This window comes from Rosa rugosa, chromosome 3 (assembly GCF_958449725.1).
Source record: "Rosa rugosa chromosome 3, drRosRugo1.1, whole genome shotgun sequence".
NCBI lineage: Eukaryota > Viridiplantae > Streptophyta > Magnoliopsida > Rosales > Rosaceae > Rosa > Rosa rugosa.
The window spans coordinates 50803754-50825770 of NC_084822.1; the positions used below are offsets into that span (position 1 = coordinate 50803754).

At 39.1% G+C, this 22017-nt stretch overlaps 6 protein-coding genes across 7 annotated transcripts; 5 read left to right on the forward strand and 1 right to left on the reverse strand.

Moving 5' to 3' along the window:
- The first annotated feature begins 367 nt into the window (after positions 1–367).
- Positions 368–4876, forward strand: LOC133738267 (eukaryotic translation initiation factor-like). Its single transcript, XM_062165765.1, has 9 exons — positions 368–726; positions 1148–1219; positions 1371–1469; positions 1695–1868; positions 2184–2281; positions 2477–2564; positions 2655–3005; positions 3092–3334; positions 3634–4876. Exons 1-9 carry the CDS (start codon positions 601–603, stop codon positions 4684–4686), a joined length of 2304 nt encoding a protein of 767 aa, XP_062021749.1. The 5' UTR covers positions 368–600; the 3' UTR covers positions 4687–4876.
- A 208-nt stretch (positions 4877–5084) lies between these two features.
- LOC133738269 (pentatricopeptide repeat-containing protein At3g29230-like) lies at positions 5085–7173 on the forward strand. Its single transcript, XM_062165766.1, has one exon. The coding sequence runs from the start codon at positions 5115–5117 to the stop codon at positions 6648–6650; it is 1536 nt and encodes a 511-aa protein (XP_062021750.1). The 5' UTR covers positions 5085–5114; the 3' UTR covers positions 6651–7173.
- An 829-nt stretch (positions 7174–8002) lies between these two features.
- Positions 8003–13487, forward strand: LOC133738591 (probable protein phosphatase 2C 60). Of its 2 annotated transcripts, none has more exons than XM_062166164.1 (11): positions 8003–8315; positions 8725–8849; positions 9075–9138; positions 9686–9794; positions 10478–10631; positions 11378–11503; positions 11723–11846; positions 12119–12195; positions 12409–12461; positions 12755–12809; positions 12971–13487. In XM_062166164.1, the coding sequence occupies exons 2-11, from the start codon at positions 8733–8735 to the stop codon at positions 13187–13189; spliced, it is 1098 nt and encodes a 365-aa protein (XP_062022148.1). In that variant the 5' UTR covers positions 8003–8315; positions 8725–8732; the 3' UTR covers positions 13190–13487. The 2 variants fall into 2 exon arrangements, with proteins under 2 accessions (XP_062022148.1, XP_062022146.1); XM_062166162.1 differs by having other exon boundaries at positions 8007–8308.
- Positions 13488–13681: 194 nt separating this feature from the next.
- Positions 13682–15238, forward strand: LOC133738593 (uncharacterized). Its single transcript, XM_062166166.1, has 3 exons — positions 13682–14134; positions 14601–14671; positions 14765–15238. The coding sequence occupies exons 1-3, from the start codon at positions 14027–14029 to the stop codon at positions 15057–15059; spliced, it is 474 nt and encodes a 157-aa protein (XP_062022150.1). The 5' UTR covers positions 13682–14026; the 3' UTR covers positions 15060–15238.
- Positions 15239–15649: 411 nt separating this feature from the next.
- Positions 15650–19625, reverse strand: LOC133738590 (pentatricopeptide repeat-containing protein At4g31850, chloroplastic). Its single transcript, XM_062166161.1, has one exon. It carries the CDS (start codon positions 19409–19411, stop codon positions 16061–16063), a length of 3351 nt encoding a protein of 1116 aa, XP_062022145.1. The 5' UTR covers positions 19412–19625; the 3' UTR covers positions 15650–16060.
- A 90-nt stretch (positions 19626–19715) lies between these two features.
- On the forward strand, positions 19716–21885 carry LOC133738592 (uncharacterized). Its single transcript, XM_062166165.1, has 6 exons — positions 19716–20009; positions 20100–20155; positions 20257–20311; positions 20407–20487; positions 20581–20834; positions 21627–21885. Exons 1-5 carry the CDS (start codon positions 19799–19801, stop codon positions 20814–20816), a joined length of 639 nt encoding a protein of 212 aa, XP_062022149.1. The 5' UTR covers positions 19716–19798; the 3' UTR covers positions 20817–20834; positions 21627–21885.
- The last annotated feature ends 132 nt before the right edge of the window (positions 21886–22017 follow it).

The following is a 22017-nucleotide window of genomic DNA, read 5'->3' on the forward strand; positions in this document are numbered from 1 at the left end:
TTCTCCCTAAAGCACATTTATAGAGAAAGTAATATGGTTGCAGACTGCCTTGCTAAGGAGAGCATCAATCATGATTATGGGATAATTGAGTTTGATAGCCCTCCCACTCATGCCTCTTCTGCTTACCTTGATGACCTTGATGGTAAACCCGGCAAAGAAGAATCTCTGCCAGGCATGATGATAGGCCAAGCTAGTTAGCCTTCTTTTCTGTTTCTTTGTTTCTGGGTCTTTTGACCCCTTACTTACCAAAAAAAAAAAAAAAAAAATTATCCCCGATAAAGAGAGAGAAAAAAAAAAAAAAGAAAAAAAAAAAACGGCAATCGCAATGAAGGGTTTGGTTTCACTCTTATTTTAAGTAGGGCTTGAGGAACACAAGCGCCTCTCTTTGCAGCTGGTGCGAGGAGATTGCACGTAAAACAGAGAGAGAGAGAGAGAGAGTGCCTCTTCCTGTCTTTATCTCACAGAGAGAGAGAGAAACCTAACCCTATCCACCATTTCGCACACTCTCTCTCAACCAATCCGACTCTCTTCCGCTTCTCTATCTATCTCAATAACCTAAACAAAAAAAAAAAAAAAGGTTAGGTTGTGGAGTGGCGAGTTATGATGGCGGATCCGACTGTGATAAGTTTGAGGCCCGGCGGCGCTATTGGCCTGCGCGCCCCACGATTCCTCACACCTACTTCAGAGCCTCAATCCTCCTATGCTGCTCTCTCTTCCGCCTTCAAGGTCCCTCCTAAACCTAACAATCTTATTGATATCTATATCAATTATGTATACAAGCAGATCTGCACCTTTAATTTGGATTTCCTGTTTCTCTCTGTTGCTATCCAAATTTCCCTTTCGGATGCCTTTTGGTGTTTTCTAGTTTTGACTTGCCATTTTGCTGGATTTATTTGCATGAAATGGAACAACTTGTGATTGATTCAATTTGTATTTCTATAGTTCTGCTCTGTGAAATGGTTTCTGTTTAGAATCAACATTACTATATAACAATCATAACGCACGTGGTATACAACTTCCTGATGACTGCACCGATAACATATCTCCTCTGTGTATGCTTGCTTGCTTCTTGTTTTCTTGTATTTAGTCAAGTGACTGAGAATCACAATTCTATATTTTGACTCTTTCAAGCCTGCTCTTGTAATAGACTGGTGACTTGCGGTTTGAAGGTCGTGAGCGTGTTCGATATACTAGAGATCAGCTAATGCAGCTTAGAGAGGTACTTTTCCTAATAGCCTGCTATCATATTGTTCCTCAACTTGATTCTTGAGCAGCAGAAGAAGTAGCATATCACACATTCTTACCATACTTTCTCTCAAAATTGGGCCAATAGTTTATACGCTGTATGATCATATGTACTTCTTGTATAGGCTGCCACTACTATCCCCGAGGCTATTTTGAAGATTAAACAAGAAATAGAGGCCGAGTTTGGTGGAGATGATCCTACTTGGGGACGCACAGATGCCAACGTGAGTTTAATCACTATCTGCTTCTATTTAAGTAAATGTTGCAATTATCTGGATGGTAAAATTGTGAATGTTAACTGTCATTTTTACACATGTTGAGTCCATGTAATTTGATAATTTCAAATGTATTTGGCTTCCTATTGCAATATTAATCAGATATATTTCTCTCCTTGAATATGTTATAGCTATTTTAAGAACTCTAACATTTACTTGAAAAAAAATCTTCAGCCACAGCCTCAATCGCAAGGTCGTTATACTGAGTTAGATAACCGTGATTGGCGTGGTCGATCTGGACAGTTACCTGCTTCTGAAGAGGAAAGAAATGATTTTTCAAGGCGACAGGGATTGAATAACCAGCAGGACCAACAATTTCCAAGGCCACAAATTTCTGGTAACCAAGTGGTAATAAATTATTATCAGATTGTGTAAGATATACATGATCTCTTAAGATTCTATGTTTTCGCTTGCTATACTGCACGTTAGAGTTCTTTTCTTCCTATATTTGATCTATGCAGTAGCCAGTAGAAAATAAGTACTGCATAGGGCATATTTATCCTCATCACTGTTTCTGAGAATTAGTATAAAATGATTGCAGACTGTAAGATGTAGAATTTTATTGTGGGCCATTGTGTTTTTAGTTCTTAAATCATTGGTAGTTCCTTCCAATTGTAGGTTCCCTTAGTGTTCCCCTTATTCTAACCTTTTGCACAAAACCAGGCAGGACCTGCTCCTGTTCTTCTTAAGGCGGAGGTTCCATGGTCAGCTCGAAGAGCAAATCTCTCTGACAAGGACCGTGTATTGAAGACAGTGAAAGGGTATTAATTCTTAGCTGGAATATATCACATCTTGTATTACATTTTAAAATTGTTGTGAGGAAGGAATAAAGTCTGATGGTCTAGTTAAAACCTGCAATATAACTGTCCTTCATCCAAATTTTCTTATGTGCAACACTGCAACTGCTTGGTGTTCTATGTGATTAACTTGCATAAGCTGCTCTTATTTTTGTGTAGAATACTGAACAAATTGACCCCAGAGAAGTTTGATGTTCTCAAGGGTCAACTAATTGACTCTGGAATCACAAATCCAGATATTTTGAAGGTATGCATTGCTAAATACCTTGGTTGTTGTGTACTCTAAACTAAGCTATGCTTTCTGCTAAAGAGCTTGAGAGTTCAATTTGCGTTGCAGGATGTTATCTTTCTGATATTTGATAAGGCTGTGCTGGAGCCAACATTTTGTCCGATGTATGCCCTTTTATGTGCGGATCTTAATGCGAAACTTCCTCCTTTTCCACCTGAGGAGCCTGGTGGGAAAGAAATCACTTTTAAACGAGTCCTGTTGAATAACTGCCAGGAGGCTTTCGAAGGTGCTGACAACCTGAGGGCAGAAATTAGGCAGATGACTGCTCCTGAGCAAGAAATGGAATGCAGAGATAAAGAACGAATGCTTAAGTTGCGAACTCTAGGAAACATACGCCTTATTGGGGAACTTTTAAAGCAGAAGATGGTGCCTGAAAAGATTGTACACCATATTGTTCAGGTCCTTTCTAGTGTTAATTCACATTCTCTTGGCTGTTCTTTGAAGGAGTTAGACTGCTGGACTAACTAGATTCTTGTGTAATACAGGAGCTTCTGGGATATGATGGAAAAACATGCCCTGCTGAAGAGAATGTAGAGGCAATATGTCAGTTTTTCAACACCATTGGTAAGCAGCTTGATGAGAGCCAAAAATCTCGCCGAATCAACGATACCTATTTCAGTAGGTTGAAGGAACTGACTACAAACTCCCAACTTGCACCACGGTTGAGGTTCATGGTCCGCAATGTTCTTGATATGCGGGCCAACAACTGGATTCCAAGACGGGAAGAGGTGATTCTAATATTTCTCCTTGTTGCTGATAGGGGAGGGAAGGGGTTGTTTAATAGTTAGGAATTCTCCTTCACAATTGTTATCGTTTTATTCTTTGGAACTTTTTGAAGCTTCTTAAAATGTGGTATGTTTTGCATCATTCTTTCATTGTGATTAGGGTCTGGAACTTCACCAACTATGAAATTAACTGCATCATAGTTGGTTCTTGTGTTTCTAACTTCTATGTAACTATGAAATTAACTGCATCATAGTTGGTTCTTGTGTTTCTAACTTCTATGTTTTTATCTCTGTTTTGGCAGGTGAAAGCAAAGACTATAACTGAAATTCATTCAGAAGCAGAAAAGAACTTAGGGTTGCGTCCAGGTGCAACGGCAACGATAAGGAATGCTCGTATTGCAGCTGCCTCTGGGGATTCGAGCCCCGGAGGTCTTCCTGCTACCCGGCCTGGCTATATGCCTGGAATGCCTGGGAGCAGGAAAATGCCGGGAATGCCTGGACTTGATTCTGACAATTGGGAGGTTTATCGATCTAGATCAATGACCAAGCGCGATGGTTTGGTTAACTCTCCATCTGGAGGACGTGTCCAGCCACCGTTGATCAGCAAAGCACCGTCTCTTAATTCAAAATTTTTACCTCAAGGCAGTGGTGGAATCATAACTGGGAAAACAAGTGCCTTGTTGCAGGGCTCTGGTGGTCCTCCTCGAACTAATTTGATTTCTGGAGTTGAACCTCTTACTCAAAACGCCAAGCCTACAGTTCCAGCTGCATCATCAGTTTCTTCTGAGAAGGTTCTGGCCCCTGAAATTGTACCGACTTCTGCTAAACCTCTGATTCCAGCAACAGTACCAAATTCTGCTGCTCTTCTTAAAAAATCTGTATCCCTGCTGGAAGAATATTTCAGTGTTCGGATTCTCGACGAGGCACTTCAATGTGTGGAGGAGCTGAAAGCCCCAGCCTACCATCCGGAGTTTGTTAAAGAAGCTATTGCTCTTGCTCTGGATAAGAGCCCACCATGTGTAGAACCGGTCATAAAACTTCTCGAGTACCTGTTCAGTAAAAACGTTTTGACATCGAGAGATATAGGGACTGGTTGCCTTTTATATGGGTCAATGTTGGACGAAATCGGCATTGATTTGCCGAAAGCACCAAATAATTTTGGTGAGATTATTGGGAAGTTGGCTCTGGCAGGGGCATTGGACTTCAAAGTTGTGAAGGAAATCCTTAAGAAGGTGGAAGATGACATGTATCGGTCGGCCATTTTTGGTGCTGCTATGAAGAGCATTACATCATCGCAAGATTTTTTGGCTAGCCAGGAAACTGAAATTCAGGCGTGTAAAAGTTTGCTTTCCTGATTCAGGCCAGTTTCTATGGCCACTGGAAAACATTTTTGCCTTTGTGACATTTGGCTACAGGGGAATAGGGAGTAGATTTGCTTATTTCCCATATTTTTGAAATTTTGTTTTCATTTTAAGCAACTCAGGATAATTTTATTCAGTTGTATATTTAATTTTGGGGATTTGTTTATTAAGCTGAGAAACATCATCATGTCTTGTATTCTTCTCGAGCTTGGGTAGTTTTATCCCGGGAATGAGATGATTATGATGATTTTACAGGTTCCTTGGTGTTGGAATCGGTGTACCAAAAATACTCTGGAATTTGCATCTGTCTGTGTGTTTTCTCATATGATAGTATTTTTTGTCCTGTAGCTTTGGTAAATATCATCCACCTTATCATCTATCTTCAAAGGCTCTCGTTTCCCTTCCCTTGCTAATGTTTTGAGATGGCTCTTCTGAGCTTCAACTCCATTTGTTGCCTGTCGACTTGGCCGGATCTTCAAAAATGGAATAATATTATAAAGACTCAAGTGCTCGAGGGGAACGCCGGGCAGGCAATTCGGTCGTATGTAAAAATGCAAAGACTTGGTCTCTTTGCTGATAACTATACATTTCCGGTTTTGCTGAAAGCAGCAGGTAATGCTTCCTATTTGGGTATAGGGTTAGCACTTCACGGACAGATACTGAAAACTGGGTTTTGTGACCATCTTTTCGTCCAAACTGCTCTGCTGAAAATGTATTCTTCTCTTGGAATAGTAGCGGATGCCCGCAAAGCGTTTGATAAAATGCCTGTGAAAGATGTGGTAGCCTGGAACTCCATGTTATATGTGTATGCTTCTAGTGGGCAGATGGGGAATGCAGTGCAAGTCTTTGATACAATGCCATCACAGGACCTTTTGTCTTTCAATATTATGATCTCTGGGTTCGCAGGGACCGGAAGCAACATATCTGCCGGAAGCATTTTTGATAGAATTCCTGACAAGGACATTGTGTCTTGGAACTCAATGATATTGGCGTGCATGAACGCTGGAGATGTGGCTGAAGCGCATGAGTTGTTCGAGTCGATGCCTCAGAAAAATGTCATAACTTGGAACACAATGATAATGGGTTATCTGAACAATCAGGTTTACTCTAAGGCAATCGAATTCTTGGACAAAATGAAGATGGGAAATATCGAACCAGATCATCTGAGTGTGACTGGTGCTTTATCTGCCTGTGCTCATTTGGGGTCGCTTGAAACTGGCATAAAAATACATACATATGCCAAACTCTCCGGGCAGGCTTCCAGTCCCCATGTAGCAACAGCACTTATAGATATGTATGCCAAGTGCGGAAGCATACACAACTCTTTAGAGGTGTTCTACAAGTTCAAACAAAAAGATGTCTACTGTTGGAATGCCATGATTTCAGGACTTGCTCTTCACGGTTTTGGCTACGCAGCTCTGAAAATCTTCAACCAAATGAGAGCCGATTGTCGAGTAAAACCAGATGATATCACCTTCATTGGGGTTTTAAGTGCTTGCAGCCATGGAGGGTTGGTAGAACAAGGATGTGAATTGTTTGATTCAATGGAAAAGCAATTCGGGATTACTCCAAAGGCAGAGCATTATGGGTGCATGGTCGACCTTCTGAGCAGAGCGGGTCTTTTCGACAGTGCTTTGACACTCATAGAGACAATGCCTTTTGAAGCAAGCGAGTCCATCTTGGGTGCTTTGCTGAGTGCTTGTGTGATTCATCAGGACCTTGAAAATGGGGAGAAAGCAATGAAGCTGCTTGTTTCGACCAAGGCTGCTCGGAGCGATGGGGAGTACATGATGTTTGCAAACTTGTACGCGTCATGCGGTGAATGGGAAGAAGCACAGAGATGGAGAGATATGATGAATGAGTCCGGGATTGAAAAGACTGCAGGTTGCAGCTTAGTTGAGATTAATGGAAGGTTTCACAAGTTTATGGCTGGAGATGAGAATGGTATTGTATATTGATGCACTTGCTTTAGCAGTTAGTACTGTAGTAGTACATGACAATAGAGAATAGACAAAGACGTACGTACTTTCAAATTGTGTTCACACTTCCCATGGCTCTCTCCCAAACAAACTTTGACCTTTCATATATGGACACTGGTTAATTTGAGTGCAACTGCTAGCTCCATTCGATAGGCTTCAGTCTTTGTTGTTGAAGTGTTGGTAGAAATGTGGAAACAACCATAGACTGCAGTGCACACAAGCATGTTAGCCTGCAGTGAGTTCAGTTGTTTGTTTTATTCATATACTAGAGAGATTGAGGCAGAAATAGAATGGACAGAATATGGCAATAATATTTGATCCCTTTATCAGGCGGCGGAACAAGGAATCACGTAACTATCTGTTAGGACCAGACAAATATCTATTTATGTATTCAGTGGGTTAGGGAAAGCTCGATCAATCAGCCCACAGATTTGACACCATATCCTTATTTGTCATTTTCTTTTCCCGGGCCAAATATTATGAATTTGTTTAATGGAGTAGATCGATTTGGTTCATGAACAGCCTGTACGTATTAGTACTCATCCACATGAATTGGGTAATGGACATGTTATCGTATCAGCCGGAGGATTTGATTAATTATGATCCAATATCATCAAGTTAATTTATGTTGAAAATAAGCATTAGCCTCTAGCCGGCCTCCAGTTGCTGAGAAGAGAAAAACAGTTGTTATTTGAGCTCGATGGTTTGGCAACTTTGACATTGATATGATACCAACCAAACTGATCCCATCTCTTATATATATCACCTAAAACAGACGATGCCTGAAACGTACTGCAGGAGATCCATCCTGTTATGTAATTTGGTAAATGAAATGAAATTGAAGTTCTTTCCAATTGTGAATTGTGGGTGATCATCATCAGTTTCACATGCAACTGTTGCATATTCCGGTGGGTGTATATATTTGATGGATAACGAATTTAACAAGGTCATCACTCATCCGCCTTTTTATGTCTTGACTTGGGCTCAAAAGCAGCCAACTGCAGCAACCAACTTCCCAAATATGGTATTTTTCTTTTTCAATTATGAAAATAAGCACTAAATCTAATCATATTATTTGCAGAGACAAAAAGACGAAAATAAATTATATCAATATTACATGTCACATTATATCATCTCACTAATATTCAAACGACAAATTTACGTAAATATCACGACACAATATGTTTAATAATTAATCGTGACATCATCAATCGATTCTCATCAACAACCACCATAATATAATATGGGAAATATGCAACAAAGCAACGGTTCATTTGAGTTAGGCATCAAGATTGAAATTTGAGAGAGTTGTCGGAGGAGGATAGTGTACCCAAAAAATAAAATAAAATAAAATTAGCTAGAGAAAAAAAAAAAAAAAGGAAATTAGGGTAGACGACAGACTTAGTGTGGATGAGGCTTCGCTATTATTTCTCTGAAAGAAAGAAGGAAATTGCCAAATTGGAAATATTGATCAGGTTTCTCGATTTCCTAGTCTACGCTTTGGCTGACAAACAGTCTTCCTGTTCCAAAAGTCATCATCATTCTCTGAGTCTGAATTGAACTGCTGAATAGCTCTGGTTTCCTTGTCTCCGATTTCGATCTTGAGCTCTTCTCTGCGGCCTCGACTCTCATATCATGTAATTTGTACTCCACGACTTCTTGTTGCTTCATTTCTCGATTTATCTTACAAATTAGCATCTGGATCTTTCAGTTCTTTCCTCAAACGAATGTAAACTATATGCTTGCGATGATGATTGTTAATTCTTGCGTGATTTACTTTTGAAATTTAACTAGTAACGAGTTGCTGATCTACTCTTGTTTGGTCTGGATCATGAATTTTTTACTGAACTGAGTTATTGCTGTGAGCGTGATCAAATCGATCCGACTCCTGTAACCCCTGGCTTTGTTTACTCTTGACTTAAAAGAGTAATAATTAATTTGACTTTTCTGATAGTCCTGATATGTTTTCTGGCCCAACCTCCTTTCCTGCTTGTAGAAACTGTGGGAATTATGTTGTTGCTGACCGAGTTTTTGTTTGAATGTTTGATTTTAGATTGGAATATGGGTATATATCTCAGCACTCCCAAAACTGACAAGTTCTCTGAAGATGGAGAGAATGGCTGTGTCAGATATGGTCTATCGTCCATGCAAGGATGGCGTGCAACTATGGAGGATGCTGTTAGTATATCAAACTTTTCTGTTACTACAACTTCTTTGTTTACAATGTGGTCTACCCAAGTGTTTTCTTGCTCGACTTTGTTACAAAAATGATGGAGACTAACAAATTTTCTGGTTTCTTCATACTTTGAAGAAAGTTGCCTTTATTTATTATTTTTCTTTTTCGTTTGTTAGCAATCATATTGTTACTAACTTTGTATGCCTGGTTTGTTACCATTTGGTTAGCATGCAGCATATCCCGATCTAGATGCATCCACCTCGTTCTTTGGTGTTTATGATGGCCATGGAGGTAAGAATCAGTAATTTCATTTATCACTATCTGTTCTAGAAGATTAGTTCATATACCTTTGTTGGATTTACCCCCCCTTCCTCTCCCTGCAGTCATTGGTCATATTCTTATATGGAAGCATATTATAAGCTCTGGTGGTACTTCTTTATATGTAAAACTTTTAATCAACAGATTTTGCTTTCTCTTCCTCTTGTGTGAGATTAATAATTCTAGGTTTGTAGCTGGACTAAACAATTATCTGCACATTAAGCATGCATACCAATCTTTATAATGCAGTCCTGTCGTCAGTCAATACTTATATTGTACTTCAGAAGTTGTTATAAGCTATAGAAATGGTTGATTTGAATGGTGAAGGAGTTAGTTCGTTCTTTTTATTACAATTTGTTTGAGATGGGGTGAATTTGATTACCATATTTCTTGTCAGTTCTGTCTGTGTTACAAAAGAATGAATGCCTTCTGTCTGTGGTTGGACAATTTGGACCTTCATATGCAGTTTGTAAAGATTTATTTTAGATTTGTTACTCACCCGAGACCAATAATTCTACAGGAAAGGTAGTTGCTAAATTCTGTGCCAAATATCTTCACCGACAAATGCTCAAGAATGAAGCATATTCAGCTGGAGACATAGGAACTTCTGTTCAAAAAGCTTTTTTCAGGTTACACCTTTAATGCTATATTCAGTTGCCTTGTATCATTACCTGAGTGGAGGGGACAAGTACAAATATAAAACTGCTGCTTATTGTAAAAGGACGCATCAGTACTTAAACCAGCAATCGAGAAGATTCTAGAGCCTTCTGTAATGGTTGCTACTTTATAATAATCTTTATCATTTAATATGTTGTACAATTTTACTTCCATGCCATGTTAATGATGGTCCTTCCAATTTCTCAGCTTATTTGCTTAGTAAGCTTATTTTGTCTTTGCTTGAATCCTGAGGAAATGCATGCTATGAGTAGAAGAGTTTATGACTGTCATCTTAAAGTTTTGATATATTAATCAGACGCTACAGATTTCAAGTAGTATATTTTTAAACTTTTAACCGAGTCTCAAATTTGTGTCATGCTGCTGAAGAAGGATTTGACTGCATTGTCTTACTTAAGTAGATGCTGCTTTCAGATGGCTAGCTTTAAGCTAAAAATAGGCTGCGTGAGTCTATCCCTTTTTCATCATTGATTGTTTATGAGGTCACACATACTTGAGATAGAGATATCAAACTGGAAATAATTTTAATTGAAAAATAAAACAAAGTCTTGGTATCTACCTCTGAAGTTATGGTCTTGTTATGAATCTTTGTTTTCTTTTTTTAACGTATAGGATGTTGGTCCTTTGGTTTGTGCAGAATGGATGAAATGATGCGTGGACAAAGGGGTTGGAGAGAGTTAGCTGTTCTGGGAGATAAGATAAACAAATTTACTGGCATGATAGAAGGGTTAATCTGGTCTCCGAGGAGCAGTGAGGGTAATGATCAAGCTGATGATTGGGCTTTTGAGGAGGTAGGTGCAAGAACCATTAACTTGATTGGAGTTAATATGTCTTATCTGGAGAGGATTATGATTTACTTTTCTGCTTTATCTGGGTTTATTGTATAGTAATATGAATACTAGGACTCCTTTGGTAGTTCAGCATTTAATCATTCAGTACAATGAAAATTGTATGCTCAGTTATAATCTTTTCCCTGCTAAATTCAGCGCCATGTCAAGAGTATGGGCAAACACACAAAAATACAAACCTTTCCTGGTCCACTGTTTCATTTCTTAATCTTCCCAAGAGTGGAAGATTGGAGGAAGGAAAGAATCTCCACACACATCTGAACTTTTCACTGGGGTGAAATTCACTGTGCCCAAGTTCAAGGATGAATTATGGGAAACACACAAAAATACAAACCTTTCCCCGTCCACTGTTATATTTCTTAATCTTCCTAAAATTGGGAGATTGGAGGAAGGAAAGAATGGGCCCATGACAATGCAGACAGCTCTTTTCCTTAATAATAATACACATCGGTCTAATAAATGCTGCTTTTACATTATTTATGTTTACTCTATTTATATCAAACAAGCCCAGTTCTTTTCCCTCCTTGCCAATCAAACAAGGGAGAAACGTGCTCCTTTCTGTCTCTTCTGTTTTCCGTCCTTATGTCCCAATCTTTCAATTCCACTCCTATTTTCAATTCCTCATACCTGTAGGTTTCGTATGATGGTGTCAATGCATTCCATAATATAAACTCTGTTATTCTTTTCAGGGGCCTCACTCTGATTTCAGTGGTCCAACTTCTGGGAGCACAGCTTGTGTTGCAATTATTAGAAACAACCAACTTCTTGTTGCAAATGCTGGTGATTCTCGTTGTGTGATATCTAGGAAGGGTCAGGTAATTTATCAGTTTCCGGTGTTCTTTTGCATGATTGTTCTGTTGATTGCTTAAACAATAGAAAGGGTTTTTACTTTTCATATAGTTGTACATGACTGGCATAGTTGACTTTACCAAGGGTGTTTAAAATTTTAAACATGTCTACAACTGAGAATATTCTACATTCTTGATTCTCAACAAACTCTACATATGGTTTTTGATCTGACTCATCTTTTTCAGGCATATAACCTGTCCAGAGATCACAAACCTGAACTTGAGCTTGAGAAGGAAAGGATTTTAAAAGCTGGTGGTTTTATCCATGCAGGACGAGTCAATGGCAGTTTGAATCTTGCAAGAGCTATAGGTGTCATTCTACTTTCTGCGCATTAATTCATAGTATACTAGCTTTTCTTAAATGTTTATTAGATTGTCACCAAAAGGCATTACATATCTTTTGAGATTCAGCAAGTGAAAAGATTCACACTCGCTTCTTGTTGGCTAGTTGTATGAAATGTGCACTTGGTGTGCAAACTCATACCTTTTGAACATCTTATACTGCATGTCCATATATGTGGAAGGAGCTAAAGGGAGGCTTGAGCAGTCCCCATCCTTACAATAGTTCTGAATATATTTCAGGTGACATGGAATTCAAGCAGAATAAATTCTTGCCAGCGGAAAAGCAAATTGTCACTGCCAGTCCTGATATAAATACTGTATGTTTTACATTGCAGAACAAACAATTCTGACCAGATTATTATTATTTTGCTAAAAGAAAATAAATATTGTGGGTTCGATGAAATGGTGGTTGGGGATATCTTGATTCATAATTGTGTTATAGTTCCTGTTTTCTTGTCAAAATGAAAATTTACAGAGTTATTGGCTTTATTTTATTCCATACTAATCTATTTTCTTATATTTGTAATTAGGTTGAACTTTGTGATGATGATGAGTTTATGGTCTTAGCATGTGATGGTATCTGGTATGTGTTCTTCTTTTATCTATCTATTTATTTATTTGCTAATCTTGAAGAAGTTGACTTCAATGTTCTCTATGTAGAAGTTGAGGGTAGAAGGTTGATGAATAGTAATTTATGCTTCACTTGCAAAAGATGAAATTTGAACCTAGGACCTACTAGTTTACCACCATACCTGAATGTGACTTAAGCTTCAGCTCACACAGTTCTCCTTTTAATACTTCATACTAATAAATTGTGTTATGGATGCTTGTCAGAATCTAAAGTCAGTGATTGTTGCTTTTGTTAATATCTTACAGGGATTGCATGTCAAGCCAGCAACTGGTAGATTTTGTGCATGAACAGCTAAGCTCGGTGAGGGCATAATCATTCCTTTTTTCCCACCTTTTGGTTTTCAAATCGATCACATCACTTTTGGAATGGAAATGAAGTGATCCCAGGCTATAATGGCATATGTTTTTGTGGCTTAATATATTGCCTTGTCTGTGACACACGTATGATTGGAAATCATGCAGGAAAGCAAACTGTCTGTGGTGGTTGAAAGAGTCCTTGACAAATGTTTGGCACCATCGACTGCTGGTGGGGAGGGATGCGATAACATGACCATGATCTTGGTGCAATTCAAGAAGCCCATTGTGCCAGTTGAATCTGCGGGCAAGCAGCAGGAATCCTCAACAACCGAAGAAGGAGGACCTGGAACGGATGCAAATCCAAGTGAAAGTGAATCAAATTAGCGGACAGCTAATGCGTTCCAAAATCAGGAGAGCCAAGACTGCATATTTCACTGTTTTCAGATTGGTTCTCAGATTTGTAATTGTAGATGATTTAGCATGAAGATTAATGGATCAGCAATTAGTAACATTTCGTTTTTATGCTGGTGAATGTTGCTGTTTATGCTTGAGATACAACTGGTATAGTATGCATGTACAGATAATAAATAGCGAGTAGAACCAAGTGTTCTGGACAAGGACATGAATGATACTTTTTTCATTGAGAAGCTGTTTAATCTAAATCCCATTGCCGTTGCCTTCAGTTAGTGATTAGTTGAACAATTCTAGCTCCCAATTTTTTCTTGCAAGCAGAGCATTAGTGAGCGACTGAGCAAATGTCCGAAATCGAGAGAGGCTAGAAACTCGGGTCTGAAATTCTAGACAGGGTATTTTGGTACTTTTATTAAAGACAAAGGTCGAAGCGAAGGAGAAGGATCTAAAATGGCCCAGTTCATCTCAGCTCAGCAGGAGAGAAAAACAAAAGAGAACTATCATGCTCAATTGCCAAGACCAACCATAACATTATTATTATTTCCCACATCTGCCCTTGTGTTCTATGTATGGATTCTTCGCTTCATCTTCATCACTCGTTGCTTCTACTCTTATCTCCGACCTTCCTTCATGGGCCTTTTCGCCTTCTCACGTTCCCTCTTCCAGTCTCTCCCCATTATTCCTTCTTTCCTTTTAGGCTCCTTCTCTACTCTTATATCAAATCGTATTCACATATCCTAATTGGATTCAGATTTCTACGCTACATAACCTAAGGTCGTCGCTCCCGGAATTTTCCGATTGGTTTTCGTAATGAAAAGGGTGGCTGTTAATTCTAAGAACACCTCTGTTGTTGACGACCAAGCTAAGCTTCAATTGAGACATCAAACTCTTCTGCAAGATCACCTTGACCTCCAAAAGGTTTGTTTGTTTGTTTTTTTTTCATTTGACTTTTCGTATTGGGTTTTTGGTTAAGGTGTCTAATCATGATGTTTTTAGTATTTTCAAGACTTATCGCAAGCCTGTTATCATCCTAGTAGCTTTCTTTCATTGACATGTTTCAAGTTTCAACCTCCTAGATAGTTAGCCTTCGAGAAAACACAAGGTATAGCATTCTGAATTTTGAAAACTGACCTCAATATAAGACTTGGTTGTATTAAGTGAGGGATTGTCCTACTTTCTGGATTCTGAATAACCCAATTGTGTATCTAAAATCAAATACCTTGGGACATAAAAAGGAAGACTATATTTTTAATTTTGCATACATTTTTTGGCAGCAATCAAGTGGACGTTAGTTTGAAGAAGCGCAAGTAATTTGCGAGTTTTGGGATTTTTTTTTTTTTTTATGGTATGAATATGTGAATGGTTCTTTGTATCTTTTTAATAGGAGGTTGTGACTAAGAAGAAGAAATTGCAAGCTGCAAAGCAGAAGAGAGACATCCTTTTGGCTGAAATTGGGTATGATATTTGTACAATATTTATCTGTCCGAATGTAGGAAACTGACAGAAGTTTGTAACTAATGTTTTAGATTTCTGTGTTCTGTGCTTCAGATTTCTGGGAAGAAGGCTGAGGCATTTGCAGAAGCTAAAATCTGCAGAAACCGAACCAAAAGTTGTCCAGCATGAAACTTCCAACACAAAATCTATAAAGTTTTCAAGGAAGAGGAACAATGATGCCAGTGAAGCTGTTCCAAGTAAACACTCCCATGTGGTGCACAAAGAAGGAGAAGAACTTGTTTGGGAGCCCATAAGAGTAGAGAAGAAGTCTAAAACTTGGTTAATCAATGACAAACGAGTTGGAAAGAGAAAAATTGAGGTGCAAGATGAGGTTGCTTTGAATGTTTAAATTACTTTTATGTTAGATAATGGAGAAAATACAGAGATTTGTGCGAATTGGAACAATCTCATAGGCTTTGCTACAGATAATACAGTCTCCTTTTACTTGCTGTATCCTTCCAACATTCCTTCCAAAGCAAGATTGAAGAATGTTTGTTTTCAGTTTTAATTGTGGCGACTGTTCTATTATTCCTGATCTTGAATGCAGTGAAGTACTATGAGCTTCTTTTGTCTAGCATAATTTCCCTTAGCATGATGTGGCTTTGAACACCTGAGATTTTATATGTAGTGAGGTCGTTATGAGACTTCTGTAGTGTCCATAGACTTTCATGCAGCAAGTGCATCTCATGTCATGCTCTGGTGTCTATTATGTATGGGTAAGGGGGGGGACTTGGATGATAACCTTCCTTCTTCTAACTCCTCCACCAAATAGCTTTAGCATACATAACAAAGTATCACATTTTGAAAGATTGATTCAGGACACACACAGTCCACTTCACATTCAGACCGAAGTTAAAAATCCATCTCATTACTTTTCAATTAACCTTTCACAAAAACAATCGCAGCATGACAGTAAATATCAGAATGTATCCATCTACGGTACTGTAAGTATGTAATGTTGATGGAACCAGTATTTAACAGAGCAGGTAGCGCCAGAGTTATAAAACTATAGGTACAGCATATACACTATATAACAACAGAAACCTTTGCAGTTGCACCATATACAGGAGTACATCAAAACTGAATTGGAAGACTTCCATACATGATATTCCTTGTAGATGCACATCCAAGCTCAGATGACAAAATCAACACCAAAAAAGTGGACTTGTGTGCACTCGATCATCACCGAAATCATCGAATGTGAGTGAGGTAAACGCCGTGGAATTGTGTTCAGAGAAAAACCCTGAAGCACCAATTCAGTTGTTTAGGAAGAGCATATCACTCCATATACATTAGATTCAGAGATTCATTGATGTGCAAAACTTGTGGCTTATGCGTATCTCCTGTGAGTCAAGTTTGATTGGGAAGCTGTGCATATGTTCCTACATTGGGACTGCAGCCGCCAACCATCATGTTCTTGTAGACTGCATAAGCATCATCTGGATTTCCAGAAGTGCTATGCAGCCGAATGAGAGCATTGTAAGTAAACACATCAGGTTCAAGACCAGTAAGTTGTAGCTCTTTATAAATCCTTCCTGCTTGCTCCACCATTCCAACAAGTCCAAGATTGAGTATTAATGAATTGTAGGTGAAAATATCAGGAGTAATTCTTCTAGTCCGCATTTCATCATAAAGAGCGAGAGCTTCCTCCATCCTCCGTGATCTTCCAAGTCCATTAATCATAAGGTTGTAGGAAACTGAATCAGGATCAAGGCCACTTCGTCTTAACTCCTCAAAATAGTGCAAAGCATCATCCACTCTTCCAGCCTGGCAGTAGCAATCCACAAGAATGGTGTACGACTTTAGGTCTGGTCTTATTCCTTCTTTAATCATCCTTTTAAACAACTCGCAAGCAGTTTCCACATCACCTGTTTTCGAAAAACCATTTATAAGAATATTGAAGATCGCACAATTAGGCTTACATCCATATTCTGCCATCTCCTCAAAGAAATGCATTGCTTCCTCTAGTCTTCCCGACTTGAAAAGTCCATCTATGAGAGGGCCGTATGTACAAGGAGAAGGAGAAAAATCACCACTTACAAGATCATAATATAGATCTATAGCCCTGTCTAGGCTATCAGATTTCACAAGACTGGAGATAACTATATTGTGCGTTATGGTGTTAGGCTTGTATCCCCTGCAAATCATCTCATCATACAATTCAAAGAGTTCAGTGATGTTCCCAGACTTCCCATGAGCATCAAGTAACAAATTGTAGGTGAATACATCAGGGGCACAGCCAGCAATTTTCATCTCCTTGAATAGATCCCAAGCTTGTTCAGTGAAATGGTCTTTAAGAAGCCATTCGATCAAACAGTTATATGCTTCTAGTGTTGGCTTAACTCCAAGAGTTCCAGTAAACTTTGCAAACAAATTCTGAGCATCAAGAGTTTTCCTACGTGTACACAAAAATCGAAGTAGAGGTATCAGAACAGAATCATCTAGGCAAATCCTCTCAGAAATCAACCTTTCAGCAAATAAAATGGCTCGGTCTACTTCAGCTTGAATCACAACCCCTCCAATCAAATCTTCCCAAAAAGGCCTGTCTGCTTGAACCCCAACCTGATATGCGAAGTCCTCAGCAACTTTGAGAGCATCCTCAATGCGCCCATCCTTTACTACACCCGGAAGGAGGGTGCACAATGTTATATGATCAGGAAATAGGCGTTTCTTCATCTGATGGAAGAACCAGAATGCATAATCAATTCTGTTTTCTCTGATTAAGCCATAAATTATAGTGTTATAGGTCAAAACATCAGGACAGCAATTCATCACGGTCATTTTGCAAAGCATTTTCAAGGCCAAATTGACCTCATCATTCTTGCAAAGGCAATTCAGGAGTGTGTTGAAAGTTATTGCATTTGGAGGACACCCTTGTTCAGTCATATTCTCAAACATTTCAATAGCTTTTCTGACTTGACCCTCTTTCCCTAATGCAGCCAGTAATGTATTGTAGGTCACAACTGTTGGAGTGAGCTTCATTTCCTTCATTCTGTAAAACATTTGCCATGCCTCATCTACTCGGCCAGCCTTGTAAAGCATGTCAATCAACGAATTAACTATGATGACATCAGCCTCACACCCATTTCTTTCCATCTCTGAGAGTAACTTGATGGCTTCATCTATTTGCCCCACCTTACTATAGCACTTCATCATCATGTTATAAGTTACTGAATCCGGAGAAAGCCCACTGTATATAAGCTCATCATAAATATGTTTTGCATCTTGAAGTCTACCCTCCTCAGCAAGACCATACAAGGAGGCATTACAAGCAACAATATTAGGAACAATGCCTCGAGTTTTCATCCTCTCAAATGCCTCAATAGCTTTTCCCGAGTCACCAGACTTTCCATAATAGTCAATGAAAAGGATGTATGTGTAAGCAGTAGGTGCAACACCAAGAGAATCCATACTGTTGAAGAGTTCCAATGCCTCATCCAACCTCCATAACCGCAGAAGTCCACAAATTAACGTGTTGTAGGTATGAAGATTTGGTGAGACCCCTTCTTTCCTCATGATATCCAACATATTGAATGCCTCATCTACATTTCCAGCTTTGCATAAAGAATCAACCAGTATAGTGAAAGTAACCACATCAGGAGCATAACCATCAGCTTTCATTTCACTCCAGAATTCTTTTACAGTGTCCAAGTCTTTACTATCACTAAACTTGTCCAGCAGCGTAATGTAGGTTACTTGGTCCGGCTTATGACCACTTGCTTTCATATTTGCAAACAACTTCTTGGCATTATCAAGTTTACCTGCATTACAAAGAGCATCAATGAGGACAGTATAAGTGATAACGTCGGGGCCACATCCCTCATCATCCATTCTCTTGAAAATTTCATACGCCTCATCAATTTTCCCGGCTCTCCCGAGTACTCTAATGCATATAGTGAAAGTATAAACATTAGGCCTGAGCCCCAAAGTTTCCATCTCTTTTAGTAAGCCCATAACAGTTTGAACATCCCTTCTCTTTCCCAATGCCACCATAAGTGCTGAGTAAGTCTTGAGGCTCGGCTTAAGTCCCTCTGACACCACCCTTTGGTATACCTCCAGAGCCTCCCTACAATAGCCAGACTGGATAAGCATATAGATCAAGCCATTGTACGAATATGCGTTCAAGATAAACCCATTTTTCCGCAACCTTCCAAGAGCATACGGGGCTGCTCGAATCCCACCTCTTATATTAAGACCCTTAAATATAATGAGGTAAGTGTCTACAGTCCTGTTTATGATATGCTTTTGCATCAAATCAAACACAAAAGCCATATCATCCACCCTCCTATGAACACCCAAGAGTTGAAGCATGTAATTGCAAGTTTCAGTGGTGTGAATCACACTAGGCAACTCAGCAATGGACTTAAAGAATGAAAAGGCAGAAGTCGGGTCTGAAATGGACTTGAGAACCCTCACAACCTCCTCAGAAGACACTGAAGTTTTGGGCTTTTTCTTCTTCACCACCACCACCACCTCCTGCTGCGGCCTTTTGATCACAAAGCCACAGAAACCCAACCTTTTGTTCCTCTTGCTGGTCAAGTTGAGCAGCGAACCACAAGGCCAAGCCTTTAATTTTGGTGGATGTAGAACAGAAGGAGGAGTGTGGGTGCTTATAGCAAATATCCTACTACTAGTGGTGGTGTCAGTATAAGTAGTACTACAGCAGCACATAGTTGAAGAGCAGAGTATCAATAATGCCATAGACACACAAACAGAGAGAATAGTGGCTTAAAGGATGACAAATATCATGTGCATTTTTGTGGTTGAATGACTCACTTACTTGCTTGCTAGATTGATTGATTGGGTACCCTCCCTCTCAATCGCTCAAGGCTCCTTGCTTGCTTGCTTGCTTGATTGATTGAGCGGGTACACTCTCGCGCTCTCTATCGCTCGCTCAAGGCCTGGTAATGGATATGGGGGTGGGTTTGCTTGGCTCCAAATATAAAAGATGACTCTTTTTTACTGTATTTTCTATTTTGGGTGCAAAAGATATTTACTTGGTAAAACTGTCATTTAACCCTAATTGGCGAAAACAAAGAGGAAAAGCCCTAGAGGGGTCTCTGAAGCGCATTGGGTGAGTTGTAGAGAATGGAGGAGGGAGGCAGCAGCTCCACGGTGATACCAGATTCAGTGATGGAGTCAGTAAAGAGAAGCATGGGACATGTAGAACAAGTAGGAGCCGAGTTGCCCCAATTCTTGTCTCTCTGTTCTGACCCCCAAGTCCTCGCCCAATTGCCGCCTCTTCAGCGTGCCCACTCACTTCTCTTGCTCTCCAATCTCACTACCACTCTATTCACCCGTATATCTCTTTCTTTTACTCAATTTTTCATTTGATTTTTCCATATATACTCAAAAAAAACACTTTGATTTTCGTTTGTTTGTTTTCCAGTCAGGTTGAGGTGCAGTGGAGTATACGATGACGACCACCGCGTCAACACCGAGCTTGTATGATTCATTGGGCTGCGCGCTCTCTCTTTCATACTTTGCTTCAATCTTTCATCTTTTTTGTGACATTTTTTTTTTTTTTTTTTTTTTTGTGTGTGTAGGAGAGGTTAAAATTGTATCAGGAGAAGCTACAGCGTTTCATAGATCTGAGCAAAGGTATGCATACCCTCTTGTCTAATTTGCTGTCACATTTCAAATTGTTTTCAGCATTTGGCTATGGTCTTACAATTGACACATTGGTTTTGTTCAAGCACCGTTGCGACCATCCACCACTTTAAATTATCAGGCAGCAACCCGTTTCATCGAGCATTCTCTGCCAGACCTCACCCAAGGTAGCTAGCTGCTCATTTGCCTTTTCATCTCACGATCATCGCTTTTAACAACTCGATCTCTCTTTAACGCAAAACTTCTTCATTTGTGTTCAGATCAGAGGCAGGGTATGAGAGATATTAGTAAAGCAGAGGGGAAAAAGATGAAGCATCTGGAAAGGAATGTTCAAAAGAAGAGGAAGTATGAATCACCTAACAGACAATCAGTTCAATCTGCTGCCAAGGATTTCCTAGAGAAAGCTGCTCGTGAGCTTCTTGGTGATGACAATGGTGGTCTTAAGGGACCTCTAAGGGCTGAGTTCTCAGACACAGATAAGCTGAATTTGGACTGATTTCCTCATTTTTTGCTGGTATAGTGTTTGTTTCACTCTTCATTCACATTATTACCTCCGTTATTTGGTTGTTCATTGTCTTAGTCTAGTTTCTAATACTGGAGTCTTAAAAACACTAGTCGTTAGGTGCCCATTCTATTGTTGGCCTATAATAGTATGGCTTTGCTGGTTGTGCTACTTGGGTAAAAGTGTGTGTGTGCATTTTTGAGTTAAAATTGGAACGCAAAATTACATGTAATTCAGCATGCCAGAGTTGATGGTTGAGTTGCTAATGAGTGTAGTTATATCCTTCTGATGTTGGTAATCCCTTACATTTGGGAGGAGTACTAGTTACCATTATTACCAATGTGAAATGAAGAATTTGATGCCGATATGGAAATGCATGGTGCAAAGTTACTTGAATCTTATTACCAAGAAAAAAAATTTGTTACTTGAATCTTGTGAGGAAACTTAGACACTCTACGAAACACAAATCTATTGTTCAGTTAGGACCTTAATTTGGTTATCAATGTCATATCCATAGACAGAAATATCCTGAGCACTTATTTCTTTGCCTTTATACTGTACATGCTAGGTACAAATGTGGCTCCTACTTATAATAACTCACCGAGTCATTAAAAAAAAAAATGATCTTGATAAGACATAGCTCTTCAGATGAGTTCTTTACTTGCTTTATCTTTAGTATTTCTTTCCGTCTGCTAATATTATGTGCCCCTTCATTCAGGTTAAAACATTGGATAAGAATGCTTCCAAAGTTTATAAATGAACACTACTCTTTTGACTATTTTCTTTCTTATTCTACTTTGACAGGATTTGCTGAGACCAAATTCACTGGTGTTCATTATGTCTGCCCTCTCTTTGGAGCTTTTCGGTTTGGTGGCAGTACAAGTTTTCATACTTTTACGGATTTTGTTAGTAGAAAAATTTTCATAATTTACCTGAGGAATGTATTAGCTAGCATCTTTATTAGGCATTTCGTTTATTTGTTGTATTTGTATTTTTAAGCATGTTGTTAGTGGAAACATTTTCTTATCTACAAGAGGAATGAATTAGCATCTTTATTTGGTTATATCTTCCAAGGCATAGATTCATGGCTTTGAAGGTACTTCATGAATGGTAATGTTTAGGCAGGGAAAATCGTAGTCATGCACTCATGCTTGCCAACAATGTGATGATAACTAAATGGTGATGATTTCGAGTT

Coding starts and splice junctions, on each gene's coding strand:
- LOC133738591 (XM_062166164.1), top strand. CDS start 8,733: ATGGGTATATATCTCAGCACTCCCAAAACTGACAAGTTCTCTGAAGAT. Junction 11,504..11,722: donor TGATATCTAGGAAGGGTCAG/GTAATTTATCAG, acceptor CATCTTTTTCAG/GCATATAACCTGTCCAGAGA. Junction 12,462..12,754: donor TTAGCATGTGATGGTATCTG/GTATGTGTTCTT, acceptor AATATCTTACAG/GGATTGCATGTCAAGCCAGC.
- LOC133738267 (XM_062165765.1), top strand. CDS start 601: ATGATGGCGGATCCGACTGTGATAAGTTTGAGGCCCGGCGGCGCTATT. Junction 727..1,147: donor CTCTCTCTTCCGCCTTCAAG/GTCCCTCCTAAA, acceptor CTCTTGTAATAG/ACTGGTGACTTGCGGTTTGA. Junction 3,006..3,091: donor TTGTACACCATATTGTTCAG/GTCCTTTCTAGT, acceptor TGTGTAATACAG/GAGCTTCTGGGATATGATGG.
- LOC133738590 (XM_062166161.1), bottom strand. CDS start 19,411: ATGGCATTATTGATACTCTGCTCTTCAACTATGTGCTGCTGTAGTACT.
- LOC133738269 (XM_062165766.1), top strand. CDS start 5,115: ATGGCTCTTCTGAGCTTCAACTCCATTTGTTGCCTGTCGACTTGGCCG.
- LOC133738592 (XM_062166165.1), top strand. CDS start 19,799: ATGGAGGAGGGAGGCAGCAGCTCCACGGTGATACCAGATTCAGTGATG. Junction 20,010..20,099: donor CACTACCACTCTATTCACCC/GTATATCTCTTT, acceptor TTTGTTTTCCAG/TCAGGTTGAGGTGCAGTGGA. Junction 20,312..20,406: donor TTTCATAGATCTGAGCAAAG/GTATGCATACCC, acceptor GTTTTGTTCAAG/CACCGTTGCGACCATCCACC.
- LOC133738593 (XM_062166166.1), top strand. CDS start 14,027: ATGAAAAGGGTGGCTGTTAATTCTAAGAACACCTCTGTTGTTGACGAC. Junction 14,135..14,600: donor ATCACCTTGACCTCCAAAAG/GTTTGTTTGTTT, acceptor TCTTTTTAATAG/GAGGTTGTGACTAAGAAGAA. Junction 14,672..14,764: donor ATCCTTTTGGCTGAAATTGG/GTATGATATTTG, acceptor TCTGTGCTTCAG/ATTTCTGGGAAGAAGGCTGA.